Genomic DNA, 14,689 nt, shown 5'->3' with positions numbered 1-14,689 from the left:
ACCACCAACTTATGATAAAAAGAAATGAACACACAAATTCTTTTTCAAGTGGGATTTTTAAATGGACAAACTAACTATTAAAAAAATATGGGAATTACTTCAAGATACCTAATACAATGTATTAAAAAATCATCTTTTGTTGGGGGGTCTGAGTGGCTCAGTTGGTTAAACATCTGACTTCTCTATTTCCACTCAGGTCATGATCTCACAGTTCGTGAGCTCAAGTCCCACCTCAGCCTCTGCACTCACAGTGCAGAACCTGCTTGGTGTTCTCTCCCTCCCTCTCTCTGCCCCTCCCCCGCTCACGCTTCCTCTCGCGCTCTCTCTCTCTCCCTCTCAAAATAAATTAATTAAAAACTTTTAAAATATTTTAAAAATAAGAAAAAAATTATCTTTCTGTAAATATAATTTAAGAAGTGTTTAACAGCTTTACAAAAGATTTTATACCAGAATTCCTTTATATGGCAGCTCCCCAAATCTATTTTACATAATTCAATTATTTTTAAATGTAAATCTTTTAACACATTGTTATAGAAATAGATCTTCTAAAAAGTAGTATACAGCTGCATGAAATATTCAAAAAGAAGTAGTAATGTTGGGAGAGAATTACTGGTAAGATAAAATGCTTGGCAAAAGTCTGCCTTCTGTATTTCAGGACCTGCTGGCGAATCTCAGGGATCTCTTTTGGAATGTTACCACCACAAAGAAGAGAGAGGGGCTGAGGGGGAGGGAACACTGAAAGAGTGAAGAGCAAACTCAAAAACACTACCTTCTCTGCCAACATTGGGGGAGAAAGTTGGTGGCAACTAGAAAAGAGAATCTCCTGAGCAATAAATTAAATTTTGAAAAAAAGAATTTTTTAAGAACTGGGTTAACATCATACAAAATGAAAAAGTCCTAGAGATCTGCTGTACAGTATTGTGCTTATAGTTAACAATACCACACTGTATATTTAAAAATTTGTTAACAGGGTACATCTCACGTTATATGGTTTTTTAACCAGAATAATATTTTTTTAAGTATCATATAACAAAGAATATAGCACTGATATATAAAATGACCTCAAGTGTTTATCTGGCAGAAAACCCCTTGACCACCTCCCATTGGCATATACTTTATTCTTTTTTGAACATTTCTTTTTCATTTATGGATGATCCTTTCTATCTTATCCTTCTATTTCTTTTCTTTGATCTGCCATACTTTTCCCTCTCTTTCATAAGATCCCAAATATTCCTCATCCTAGCTTAGAAGAAAATACTCAACTACTCTGCTTTGGTTCTCTTTTCTTCCCACATCTAGTTGTGGCATGTTATGTTACTTGTTTTTTTTTATACAGTAAACCTTAAAAAAATGAAATGTTAGTTTCTCATAAGTCATAATATAGTTATATTTATATATTTCAATAAATTTTGCAAATTTATCTTTTAAATTACATTTTTAATTTTTTTCCCTATCATAAAGTGTTCTATCTAAAGCCAATTTGAATTTTTTTATTTAAAAAAAATTTTTTTTCAATATATGAAATTTATTGTCAAATTGGTTTCCATACAACACCCAGTGCTTATCCCAAAATGTGCCCTCCTCAATACCCATCACCCACCCCCCCCTCCCTCCCACCCTCCATCAACCCTCAGTTTGTTCTCAGTTTTTAACAGTCTCTTATGCTTTGGCTCTCTCCCACTCTAACCTCTTTTTTTTTTCTTCCCCTCCCCCATGGGTTTCTGTTAAGTTTCTCAGGATCCACATAAGAGTGAAACCATATGGTATCTGTCTTTCTCTGCATGGCTTATTTCACTTAGCATCACACTCTCCAGTTCCATCCACGTTGCTACAAAGGGCCGTATTTCATTCTTTCTCATTGCCACATAGTACTCCATTGTGTTTATAAACCACAATTTCTTTATCCATTCATCAGTTGATGGACATTTAGGCTCTTTCCACAATTTGACTATTGTTGAGAGTGCTGCTATAAACATTGGGGTACAAGTGCCCCTATGCATCAGTACTCCTGTATCCTTTGGGTAAATTCCTAGCAGTGCTATTGCTGGGTCATAGGGTAGGTCTATTTTTAATTTTTTGAGGAACCTCCACACTGTTTTCCAGAGTGGCTGCACCAATTTGCATTCCCACCAACAGTGCAAGAGGGTTCCCATTACTCCACATCCTCTCCAGCATCTATAGTCTCCTGATTTGTTCATTTTGGCCACTCTGACTGGCGTGAGGTGATATCTGAGTGTGGTTTTGATTTGTATTTCCCTGATGAGGAGCGACGTTGAGCATTAAAGCCAATTTGAAATAGAGATCCAAGCAACTATTCTTTGAGTGTAATTAAGTAATCTAAATTCAGAGAAACACTCAGACAACAGAAATTATCAAGACTAAGTATACTTACTATCCATATTCACCAATAAAAGTCAATCCTAATATACTATTGAGTTAAAAAAAAAGGGAAAATGCAAAGAAAATATATGGTATGCTACCTTCTGTGTAATACAAAAGGTGAAAGGAGAAAATATGAACTATCTGTTTACTTTTGCCAGAAGACAAACAGGAAGGATGAAGGATAAACCAGAACTATAGAAATTGTTTACCTACAAGGAGTAAACAGAAACAGGATGTATAGGATAGGGTGAGGAGGAGTAGTGACATTGCTCTGAGTATATTTCTTTTTTTTTTTTTTTAGGTAATTTATTGTTGAGTATATTTCTTTTTTTTAATATCTTTTTTTTTTTAACATTTTATTTATTTTTGAGACAGAGAGAGACAGAGCATGAACGGAGGAGAGGCAGAGAGAGAGGGAGACACAGAATCGGAAGCAGGCTCCAGGCTCTGAGCCATCAGCCCAGAGCCCGACGCGGGGCTCGAACCCACGGACCGCGAGATCGTGACCTGAGCCGAAGTCAGACGCCCAACCGACTGAGCCACCCAGGCGCCCCGAGTATATTTCTTAAATATAGTTTTGTCTTTGTGGAATGATGCATATTAATGTTTTACATATCCAAAAAATAATCAAATCAACAAAGATGGGGGAGAAAGGAAACTTTAAATGGAAAACAAACACAAATAATACTTTAACTATATTCTAAATGAATAACATACCAACAGTTAAACAAAGGGAAAATGCAAGTAACTTTTGAACAGAGGACTTTAACTCTATATACTCAGTATAAAGATAAAAATGAAAGTAAACAAATATTAAACTCTAGTTTTCTGCAGTAGTATAGATTAGCCATTCTGAAACAATCTACTGTGTATTGTAGAATTGAGCAAGTGAGTAAATATATTGAGAATAACAGGAGCCAGCCTCCCTCACTGTTTCCAAGTATAGAAAAAAGAAAGACTAGAATTAACCCTGTGGTGTTGAATTGGTGGCATCAGAATGAACTTACGATTTTTAGTATAGAAAGGAAGGAAGGAAAGAAGGAACAGAGGAAAGGGAAGGAAAGAAAACAGAGAGGAAAGAGGAAAAAGAAGGGAAGAAGCGCAGGAGAAAGAAATCAATAGCTATAGATACGTACAGATTTTTGTTTTATTTTGTCTTGTCTTGTTTTAGAGCGAAAGAGTGCACATGTCAGTGAGGGGAAAGGAGCAGAGGGAAGGAGGGAGGAAGAGAGAGAGAGAGAGAGAGAGAGAGAGAGAGAGAGAGAGAGAGAGAGAATGTTAAGCAGGCTCCATGCTCAGTGCGGAACCCTACGCAGGGCTCAATACCACAGCCCTGAGAAACCTGAGCTGGGAACCCTAGGAAACCTGAGCTGAAGCAAGAGTCAGACACTCAAATGATTGAGCCACCCAGGCACCCCAGATATGTACATTTTTTAATATACATTTATATTCCTATTTCTTAGCTCTCTGAGAGGCCCTTGAAGCAAACACACCCCATTGAAATATTTGCTAGCACTCTCACCTTGGTTTTTAAATACCAATAAGCACCAAGAAAAGAACAGGCGTCCTTGGAGAAAAGGATAGTTTGGGGACTGGGATTGATAAAGTACAAGATGAGCCCGAAACATTTTGTACCAGCAAAGAAGTGTTCAAAAAATAATGAGGAAACATTACCAAACCCCCCCCAAAATTCATTGGAGCTGGCCTGATAGGTCTCCACTGGCCAAATCTGGGACAATTTTCACATTAAAATTTAAAAAATGATAGCAACAGGAGACTCAAGAAATAAATAAGATTATGAGTCTAATCTGACATAAGTAAACAAACACAGGTGAGAGAGGGGAGGCTCTTCTTGCAGCAGAATACCAACTAATCAATATGGAAGGAATTATGAAGTTTTAAAAGAATCACCATTTGGCATCCATCTTAGTAATAAATGATTCAGCCAAATATCATCAATAGATGCTTAAATAGTGGGAGGAAGTTTAAGGAGGAAGAGAACACTTTTATGTAGTCTGAAAGTATCCTCTCGTAAGTTATCTATTAAAACAGAAAAACGGTAACTTTACAGTGGCTTGATTTAGTGAATACAACCTTTCAAAGTAATCAAAGTTAACATCACCAATAATAATGCTGGGTCAAACCAGCATCACAAATCTCTCAATCTGATACTCTAATTATTGCTGCTAAGAAATATGTAAACTGAATCTAATTATGAGGAAATATCAGACAAACATAAACTGAGGGACACTCTGTAAAAATAACAAGCCTGTATTCTTCAAAACTGTCAAGATCATAAAAAAGACTGAGGAGGCTCTAGATTAAAGGAGGTTCAAGAAATATGACAAAAGCAATGTGTTACTCTGTACCAGAAAAGAAAACAAATTTCTATAAAAGATATTATTAGGACAATTATTAAAATTTGAATATGAACTATATATTCAATTTAACATCAATGTTAAATTTCCTGATTTTGATCACTGTATTGTGGTTATATAACAGGAAATCCTCATTCTTGGGAAATGCACTGAAGTATTTATGGTTAAAAGGGCATGTCTATAAAATAACCTTAAATACTTAGGAAAAAGACATGTGTGTGTTTGTTTGTGTGTAGTGTCATAGGGGGTGGGGGAGAAGAGAGGGAGAGAGCCAATGATAAAGTATATGGGACAAAATGTTAACAATAAATGAATTTGGATAAAGATATGCAGGAGTTATGTGTATAATTCTTACAACCTTTCTGTAAATGTGAAATTATATCAAAATTAAAAGTTTTTTTTAAAAAAGTCAACCCTTCATTTTATCATCTGAGGTAAGCCAAATTCTAGCTGTGGTTCAGAATTAATCTTCTAAGTGCCAATTACTTTCACACAATATCTCATTTAATCAACATTCAGAAAAAATAAGGTTAAAAAAACTATCATAAGTTGTGTCTGTAAAAGAAGTGGAATCTGATGTGATCGTTTGTCATTACATGCCTTCCTGTCCTCGTTACAAAAGCCCTCTTCTCTTTCTCTTTCCCTTTCCGTGGTGGCCTGGGGCCTGTTGTATTCAGTCAACCAGTATCCCATTCCCTTGACTAAAGTGATTCTTTCATGGGCACATGACCCAAGTTTGCACTTGCCTGCAAGAGATAATGAGGAAGCAGCACCCTCTCTGCTGACATTTCTTTTCTAGGATGAGCCTTGGGCTGCTGGCTGCCATCATGCTCCCCTTGTGGGGAGAGCCCATCCAAGAGATGGTAAGAACAGGGGCCTAATGCAGCTGTGCTTGAGGATCTACCCCTGGAGTTAGATGAACCAAAAAACTCTATCTGTGCATAAGTAAGCCACATAAGTTTCCATTACTTTTGATGAATGTATTTTTAATTGACATAGTAGGTAAAGTGTAATACAGACAAAAACAGGTCAAGTTGTTTCTATGAAAATAAAAACATTCCCTCAAAAAGTAGAAAAGTCATGCATTTTACTCACCAGTAATAAAGCTACAGTCAAATTAAATAAATCTCCAACTCTGTTAAGTAGAAATTAACATGTACTAGAAAATAAAGACAATATTTAATAGCTTACTAAATGTTGCATTGTGCCCATGTTTTTTTAGTGTGGTTATGTCATAAAGTTAAACTTGAAGAAATTAGGAACCAAAACTTATAATAGTTTAACAATTATTTTCTGTGCGATCACAGAAAAAGTAAAGGCAAAAGAAAGCTCAGATCAAATCCCAGGATATGCCAGTTTAATTCACTTCCTTTCATGACAATAGTTTTATAGCCTATACACAAACCAAATGACTTCACAGAATATGGATTAAATGTGTAAATGAAGGTATGCAGATCTACAAATATCAGCTTTGTAAAACAACTAAAAGCATAAGTCATACCAAGATACTATGTCTTTTAAATACAAAGATGAGCGTATAACATTTATCAAAAACTTACCATCAGAACTTGTAAGGACAAAGCTTTCTGCTTGAGTTTGCTTCTTTATGCCTAAACTTTTTGGAAACCAGTGAAGATCTATTGGGTAAATATCATCAGGAAGCTTTACTATCTGACTTGTTTCACTTGTTAACAAGTTCCACTTCACTATCTGGTGGTCATCACTACATGAATACAGTTCTTCAGCAGTAGTCCAGCCCACACAGCTGACTAATTCTTGATGTGTCAACATGTTAAGGAGACATAAAACACACAAAAGCCTTAAATCTTAATAAAATAATTCACAGATGCAGAGTATAAGAAAAAATAAGGTCAAATGTTTCAAGGTTCTCTATATATTTTCATTTCATAACTTTCATATTTTCTCCATAAAAAGGAAAATAAGTATCTACCACAACAGTTGTAAGAAGAATGGAAAGCAAGAAATCCGCATGACAAAAGAGGAAAAAAAGAAAGATCTGGTGACATGAAAAATTTTAAATTGTGGTATGAAATATTCCATAAATAAGGCCAAATGATACACAAAGACATCTAACAGATCAAAAGGTATGAAAGGATATACACTAAACAGTTGGGGATAGGTGAGAAGAAAAGGGAACTATAATTTTAAAATTTACATATATCTGTATCATTTATTAGAATAAACATGTATTATTTTGATAAGTTTTAAAAAATCGAGGGTTGAAGACTGAAATCTAACAGTAAAATACCTGCTTAACTTACACATTGTAATAACAATTTACCTAGGAAAAAACCTACAGCCTAACTGCCAAAACTAAAATCTTACCAAATTTTTTTACATTAAATTCAGGAAACAATTCAATTATAATTTACTGCACCTACATGGTGCATAGCACTAGATAGATATGAACCCTAAAATTCCCACCTTATTTAACCCGTTTGTTCCGTCTCTGATTTATCACAAGGATTTCTACAAATTGAGGTGTTCAAGTTTAGCCATCTCTTCCTCCATCAGAACAAGCTGCTTACCCTGGCAGAACTGTGTATCTAGGGAAGGCATTTCAGCTCATCATTTACGAGGGACCTTTGTCTTCCTTATATCTGGGTTTCTGTATTACCAGATCATTCCTAGTTGGGTTGTTTTTTCTCTTGTTATTGTATAATCCTTTTACTTCCATCGCTTCTCACTACTGGTTTTTATTGGCTTATCTGAGCAATCAATAAGCTCCAATGGAAAAAAAAAGACAACGTGCTATAATTATTCTGGAATATTCTAAGATTTTTTAATACTTCAAAATGATAGATTAAGAAAATAACCAAAAAGGTAAAAGAGAAATTATATGAAGAGTTTAACAGTTTGTACAAATAGGTAATAATGTGGCATTGTAATATTCAGAACTCAAAATATAATCTAAATAAAAGGACCTGAATATCACTAGATCATTACTGAAAAAAGTGCTCCAATACAACTGCTATAGCCTAAACAATGTCAGGTAAAACCAAGAAAGGAAGAAAATACACATATATGTGTGTGTGTGCACGCACACACACACACACACACACAACACACCCATTCCAAAACAAAAAAACATTAAGTTTACCCTTATATAAAGTGATGTGAGTACATGTCAGACATGTGTGATGTATCTTCAAGAGTATGGGAGAAATGAGGGGACTAACAGATTCAGAAAGTTTAGAAACTGTCATCATTCTTCAACTTGAAAAGGTAAAAGCAAACAATGGACACAGTCAAAAATCTGTAAAATTGTATAAAGCATAAACTCCTGAAGGCACATTTTGAAAAGACAGTAAACATGATTTAAGGAAAAACAAAGGGAATTATATCTTCACTCTAAAGGTAAAATAAGATAATATAAATTTTTAAAGTTTGATCAAATGTCCAAACAGTCCTTTGCTATCTCTGATGAAGGACCACATTTTTCTCTATTTCAAATATATTGTAAAACATTTTGTAAGATAAAACATAAATGAATTATTAGAAAAATGATCTTATATTTGGGTGTTGTGATAATGTCAAATTGCTACAAAAATTTCTTACCTCTTACTTTCTAATTTCTGTACGTGTCCCTTCCCAGACCTGCAATAAAGTCTACAGATGATTCTTATAGAAGCACTGATATAAATAACTAAGAATGAAGGTAGAGAGGCCTGTCATATTTTCTTGACACATTTTTAGGTATTCTTACTAACAAAATATAGGGTCATGCATTTGAGAAAATATTTATAATTGCTACCTTCCCACATGAAATAATAAAGGTCTGACTGCTCAGATTTCCCCAGCTTATCCTCCACTTTATCATGAGTATGAAGAAACAGAGCAGAGCTCAATGAAAACATACGAGATCACACTAGCAAAGAAATTATTTGGTTTTTGAAAAAGCTGCTCTTCAAGATCCTACTAGACTAAACAAAAACTGTGTTTTATGTACTTAAGCTTAGTACTTAAGTAGGGTAAGAAAAATGTCAATAAGAATTTGAAAGTAAGATTTAGAGCAAATAGTTTGCTTTGGAAAATTACCTGCAAAACATGATCTCAAATATTGGAAAAACAATGTAGCTAAATTGCCATTAAAAAGAATTTTTAAAAATCTACTCTTTAGAATATAAAATAGAAAAAAAAAACTTTTAACAATACTCTAGTAAGATGATCACAATAAGGTTTGTAAGTATCAAAAGGATATGTTTTGGTTCTTTTAAAAGAGATATCTTCAGTCTCATGTCTCCACTTTCAGCAGAATTTTAAAATGCCACTTGATTGCATTCACTGTAAAAATAAAAGTTAAAGGGAAAATATAAAATCTGCATTAAAAACAAACACATGTACACAAAAAAATAAAAGCAAACAAAACATATTAGCACTCCAAGGACACTGAAACACCTTTAATACCGCTGGCATCAAATACACGGAAAGAGGAAGAAACTAGTCAGTGTGCTAGTCCTGCCAAGGAGTGACTGGAAGCCTTGGGTTGGACTCCAGAGGTCCTCTACAACCTGCCTGAACATACTAAATCTGACCAGGTAAATAATTTCCAAATGCTGTCCTGGGGCCAAATCAAAGGACTCTGTAAACTGGAAACCCCTTAATGGCAGATCAATATTGGTCCTATTGAATGGTTTATACATTAGAATAAATTTCCAAGGTCAGATCAAGGGATCAAGGCCTTAATTTTAATGGACCCCACATGGAAATATTATGACATTAACAACCTAGTGGTCTAATCTGAGTGCACATTCTTTTTTTTTTTTTTTAGTTTATTTACTTATTTTGAGAGAGAGAGAGAGAGAGAGAGCGCACACGCATGCCTACATGCATGAGCACGAGTAGGGGAGGGGCAGAGAGAGAGGGAGAGACAGAATCCCAGGCAGGCTTCTCACTGGCAGTGCAGAGCCCAACATGGGGCTCGAATTCACAAACCATGAGATCATGACCTGAGCTGAAATCAAGAGTCAGAAGCTTAACCAACTTAGCCACCCAGGCACCGCAATCTGAGGTGTACATTCTACTGGAGGTAGATACGCTGCCCAATAGTTATGGTTGCCATGGTGGCAATGTGAAAAATAAGTGAGTTATTTAAGGAAGAGGTAATAAATCTCTTATAAAAGTTACATAAAAAACACAATATAATTGCCAAATAAAAATATGGAAAAAGAAGAGTAATACTCCCCCAAATAACCATGTCATCAAACAATATAAATCAAATGGAGCTTCCTCAAAAAATTAAAAAAAGAATTACCCTATAATCCAGTAATCGCACTACTGGGTATTTACCCAAAAAACACAAAAACACTAATTTGAAAGGATATATGTACTCCTATGCTTATTGCACCATTATTTATAATAGCTAAATTATGTTAGGAGCTCAAGTGCCCATTGATAGATGAAAGGATAAAAAAGAAGTGAGACATATATGTATATATAATGGAACACTATTCAGTCATAAAAGAATGAACTCTTGCTATTTGCAGCAACATGGATGGGTCTTGAAAGTATAATGCTAAGCAAAACAAGTTGGTCAGAGGAAGACAAATATTATATGATCTTACTCATATGTGGAACGTGGGAAATAAAACACAGGGGAAAAAATGAGAGAGAGAGAGGGAGAGAAACCAAGAAACAGACTCTTAACTATAAAGAACAAACTGATGATTATGAGAGGGGAGGTGGGAGGGGTGATGGGTAAAAAAGGTGATGGGGATTAAAGAGTGCACTTACCATGAAGAGCACTGAGTAATGTATAGAATTGTTGAATCACTATACTGTACACCTGAAACTAATATAACACTGTATGTTAACTATACTGGAATTAAAAAAAAAAAAAACTAAACAAAAGGTATAAACTAAGAAAATGCTAAATTGAGTCTAATTTATAGTGACAGAATTCTGAGTAATATCACTAACCTAAAAAGAAAAAAAAAAAAATGAAAGTGTATTTAAAGGAAAAAAAACAACAACCCTTCACCAAGTAGAAAATTACTGCTAAGTACATTAAAGGAGGTGCTGAGTATAGATTAAGTATTCAGTAGGCCTCCCTTAGATAATTGCTCATTCTCCCAAATCCAAGAAGACTTTTAGATCAGCAAGGTAGTAAATACAGCTGTATTTCAGAGCACCTTTTTCACTTACTCTGCTCATAAATTTGTTAGACTAGGTCGGGGTGAGAGTAGCAATAGGGACTGTTAAAAAAAAAAACCACAGAAAAAAATCTGAAGTTTTATGGTCAACCAATATGCTATTGGGGTCAGAAACCTTTCTCTTCCTGCTAGTTCACCTAGGGAGATTTCTGTTCTTCAGAAGTATGCATCTGTGTATAGTAGCCAGAGCAAGAACACACTTTCTCCTAGGCATTCCTTCCAAGCTTACTTTTTGGTCCTTAGGAGCACCTTTTGTACTTTTCTCAAAACTCCTTCCTCCCTTTCATCAGAACTTCTCTAATTACAGGGGAAACGAGCAAAAACATTTACGAAATGTTGCTTTTTCACAATAATTCAAATTCACCAAGCTTATAAGGATTTTAAAAGAATAAAGGCAGAGAAATAGTTGCTTCTGGAAATGACAACACAATAGATAAGAAAATATATATACAATCTGAATATATAATTACACTCAGACACTTAAAAGATCTTTAGCAAAGACATGATGTATCCTACATCAAAATACCTCAAATTGCTGAAATTCATAACACTTAAGAATAATTCCTTACCAAAGATATTATAATCCCATATAAATAGTAAAGGCAGTATGGTGTTTACAAGAAAGGTATCTGCAACCATTCAGAAACGTGGTGCCAAGGAATCAGAGGGTGGCATTCTAACACTGGGAAGATTCTCCCTTGCTCAGACAGATTTTCCCCATACATCCTATTTAGCTGAGATCATCTGCTGAGATCATCTGCATAATATGTGCATTGTGATGTGAGACTGGAGAGAGGAATAATGGAAAAGTAGTATTCGAGCATAGCCAATTTGGGGAAGTGCAAAGCTGTCTGAGGACTGCACTGAGGCTTTTTTTTCTGGTCACCAAGGATCTGACCAGTCAATAGTATTTGGGGAGAGGGAGTGGCTGGGGTAGGGGAGATAATTGTAAGAAAATCTCTAGAGGATAGCTAACTTGATTTATTTTGCAACTTTATATGGGAAGCAGATGGGAACAACTATGCCTTTGCTACTAAAAATCATTGATCATTGATAAATTGCTTTTGGTTCAGTATGGGTCAACATTCATGGGGCTTAAGAGGAAAAAATATGCCCAGCAAACCCTGATAGTCCAGCTACCAAAATATACTCCAAATCTGGTCACTTCTCTGTGCCTCCATCATAGTCCAAAGCCATCATCTTCTACATCCATTACTGCAGTAAACCCAGAACTAATCTTCCTACTCCTACACTTACCACTTCAAATTCTTCTAAGTACAGCAGCCATAATGCTTTTAAGGTTAAGTCAGATCACAACAGCCAGTATTAGTCAGTATGGCTAAGACACAAGTGAGTGAAGGGAGTGGCAGGAAATTGGGAACGAAGAGGAGGGACACACAGATCATGAAAGGGCTTGGAAAACCACGATAAAAGCTTTGGTTTTTCTTCTGAATGAATGGAGAAGCCAGTAGAGGGTTATGAGCAAAGAAGTGATATGATCTGACTTACATTGTTAAAGTGGCAATATGGATGGTATGAAAAAAAAAAGATCAAGGATGAGCAAGACTGAAAGCAGAGAGGCCAGTTAAGATTTCACTAATCCACAAGAGAAATCAAAGTGGCTTGAATGAGGAGGGTAGTAATGGCACAAATGGTATGAAGTGGGCACATTCTGAAAATATTTTGAAAGACAATTCCACAGGATTTGTTGATGTATTGGGTTTAAGAGAAAGAAGAGCCAAATAATGACTCTAAGGTTTCAACAGGTAGAATGTAGTTGCCATTTACTGAGATGAAGAAGATGGAGCGAGAAACAGGTTGGAAGGAGGGTATCAAAAATTCTGTCTTGAATTTGTTAAGTTCAAGGTGTCCATTATACATCCAAATGGAGAATTCAAGGAGAAAATGGATATCCAAGTTTGGAGTCAAGAGAGAGGTCAGAGCTGGAGATCTCAATGAGATATTAGTTTGTGGATTATCAGCACAAAGATCATATTCAAAACCACGGTGTAAGATAAGACTTAGAACATAAAAATGTGGTAGCTTCAATGGTCTAGAAGTCCTACGGAAGTCTGAAGAATTGTCAACATTAAGATTCAAGAGGAAGTGGGGCACCTGGGTGCCAGAATCTTCTGGTTAAGTGCCAGAATCTTGACTTCAGCTCAGGCCATGACCTCACGGTTCATGAGACAGAGCCCCACATCAGGCTCTACGCTGACAGCACACAGCCTGCTTGGGATTCTCTCTCTCCCCTTTCTCTCAGCCCCTTCCCCGCTCAAGATAAATAAACATTTTTAAAAAAAGATTCTAGAGGAAGTAAAACAGAGAAAAATAAGTGGAGATACATAGACAATGGGATGCTTAAAACAGATTTGGGGAGAGAATGTAGATATTGGTAATGATAAGGTAGGTTAAGACTGTCAAAGTGGGTGTATGAGATCAAGGAACCAAGAGGCCAGGGAAAGGAATGGATTTATTTGTGGATGTTAAATCACTGAGAATAATGATAATAATAGTGGTGGGGGATAAAGACAGCTAGCCAGGTGCTAAAATATTCATTGAATGAGGAAAAATAGAAAAGAGACCTACAGCTGACTACAAAAAGACAGGATAAAGAATGGTTTAATCTGGTAGGACTCCTTTTAAAGGGACTAGGGAATTTTAAAGAGGAAGAGAAAGAGACTCAATTGTCCAGATACATCAGTGAAGAACAAGGCCCTTTGACATATAGGATTCTGGGAGGCAAAACAGCCTCCACTTGATGAGGCCAGGGGGAAAGCAGTTTCCTTAGATTTAAGGAGATTTCCTTAGATTTAACCAGATTTAGGTTAGACTAACAAGGTAAAGCAATCATTCAGAGTAAAAGTTGAGGATGCAGATTTGGCCAATGACACACCGTGAGTTCAAAAAGGTAGAGTTTTAGATGGGGAGGAACTAAGAGTTTGGGACAGATGGTGGGAAATGGTAGAAATGGCCGGCTGCCCCTCCAATATTCACTCATCCCTGCTTCTGTGGTAGTAGAATCTGAATTTTTACTGTACACCTTGCTACCTAGAGTAAAACTATGTTTCCTAGGTGCCCTCAAAACTAGTGTGGCCACATAGGGCATTAACAATTCTGAAACCCACATGGAGATACTACAGCATCATCAACTTAGTGTCCCAATCTGGGATTTACACTCTGGGGGGTTAGATAACAATGCTCAACAGTTGTGGTTAGCCACAGCAGCAGTATGAAAAGTAAATGAGTTACTTAAGGAAGCCATTTTATTAACTCTTATAAAAATTTTATAAATCACAATATAACTGACAAATAAAAACTTGGAAAATAAGGGGTGCATGGGTGGCTCAGTTGGTTAAGTGTCCGACTTCAGCTCAGGTTGTGATCTTGCAGCTCGTGAGTTCAAGCCCTGCGTCTGACTCTGGGCTGACAGCTCAGAGCCTGGAGCCTGCTTGGGATTCTGTATCTTCATCTCTCTCTGCCCCTCCCCTACTCTCTCTATCTCTCTTTCTCTCTCTCTCAAAAATAAATAAACATTAAAAAAACATTTAAAAAAAAATTGGAAAATAAAAGTAATACTCCTGGGGCGCCTGGGTGGCTCAGTTAGTTGAGCGTCTGACTTCACCTCAGGTCATGATCTCACGGTTTGTGGGTTTGAGCCCTGCATCAGGCTCTCTGCTGTCAGCGCAGAGCCTGCTTTGAACCTTCTGTCTCCCTCTCTTTCTGCCTCTACCCTGTCCTCACGTGTGCTCTCTC

The 14,689-nt window shown here is 36.2% G+C and overlaps 1 protein-coding gene across 7 annotated transcripts in view; it reads right to left on the bottom strand.

Moving 5' to 3' along the window:
- The window catches only part of IFT80 (intraflagellar transport 80), a 146,876-nt gene that overhangs the window by 122,544 nt on the left and 9,643 nt on the right, over window positions 1–14,689 (bottom strand). For 4 of the 7 annotated variants that reach the window (XM_042956126.1, XM_042956128.1, XM_042956123.1 and 1 more), the window contains exons 2-3: window positions 8,983–9,065; window positions 6,320–6,541 (exon numbers count right to left, since the gene is read on the bottom strand). The exons of 2 other annotated variants lie outside the window; for them this stretch is intronic. In XM_042956126.1, the coding sequence (XP_042812060.1) occupies window positions 6,320–6,541; window positions 8,983–9,019 (259 nt within the window). In that variant the 5' untranslated portion in view covers window positions 9,020–9,065. Of the gene's footprint in view, window positions 1–6,319; window positions 6,542–8,982; window positions 9,066–11,502; window positions 11,605–14,689 lie in introns of those variants that run through there. One more of the 7 variants, XM_042956125.1, reaches the window with a different exon arrangement.

This window comes from Panthera leo, chromosome C2 (assembly GCF_018350215.1).
Source record: "Panthera leo isolate Ple1 chromosome C2, P.leo_Ple1_pat1.1, whole genome shotgun sequence".
Classification (NCBI taxonomy): Eukaryota; Metazoa; Chordata; class Mammalia; order Carnivora; family Felidae; genus Panthera; species Panthera leo.
Note: the sequence above shows the minus strand (reverse complement) of the source record. Positions and strands in the feature narration are given on the sequence as shown.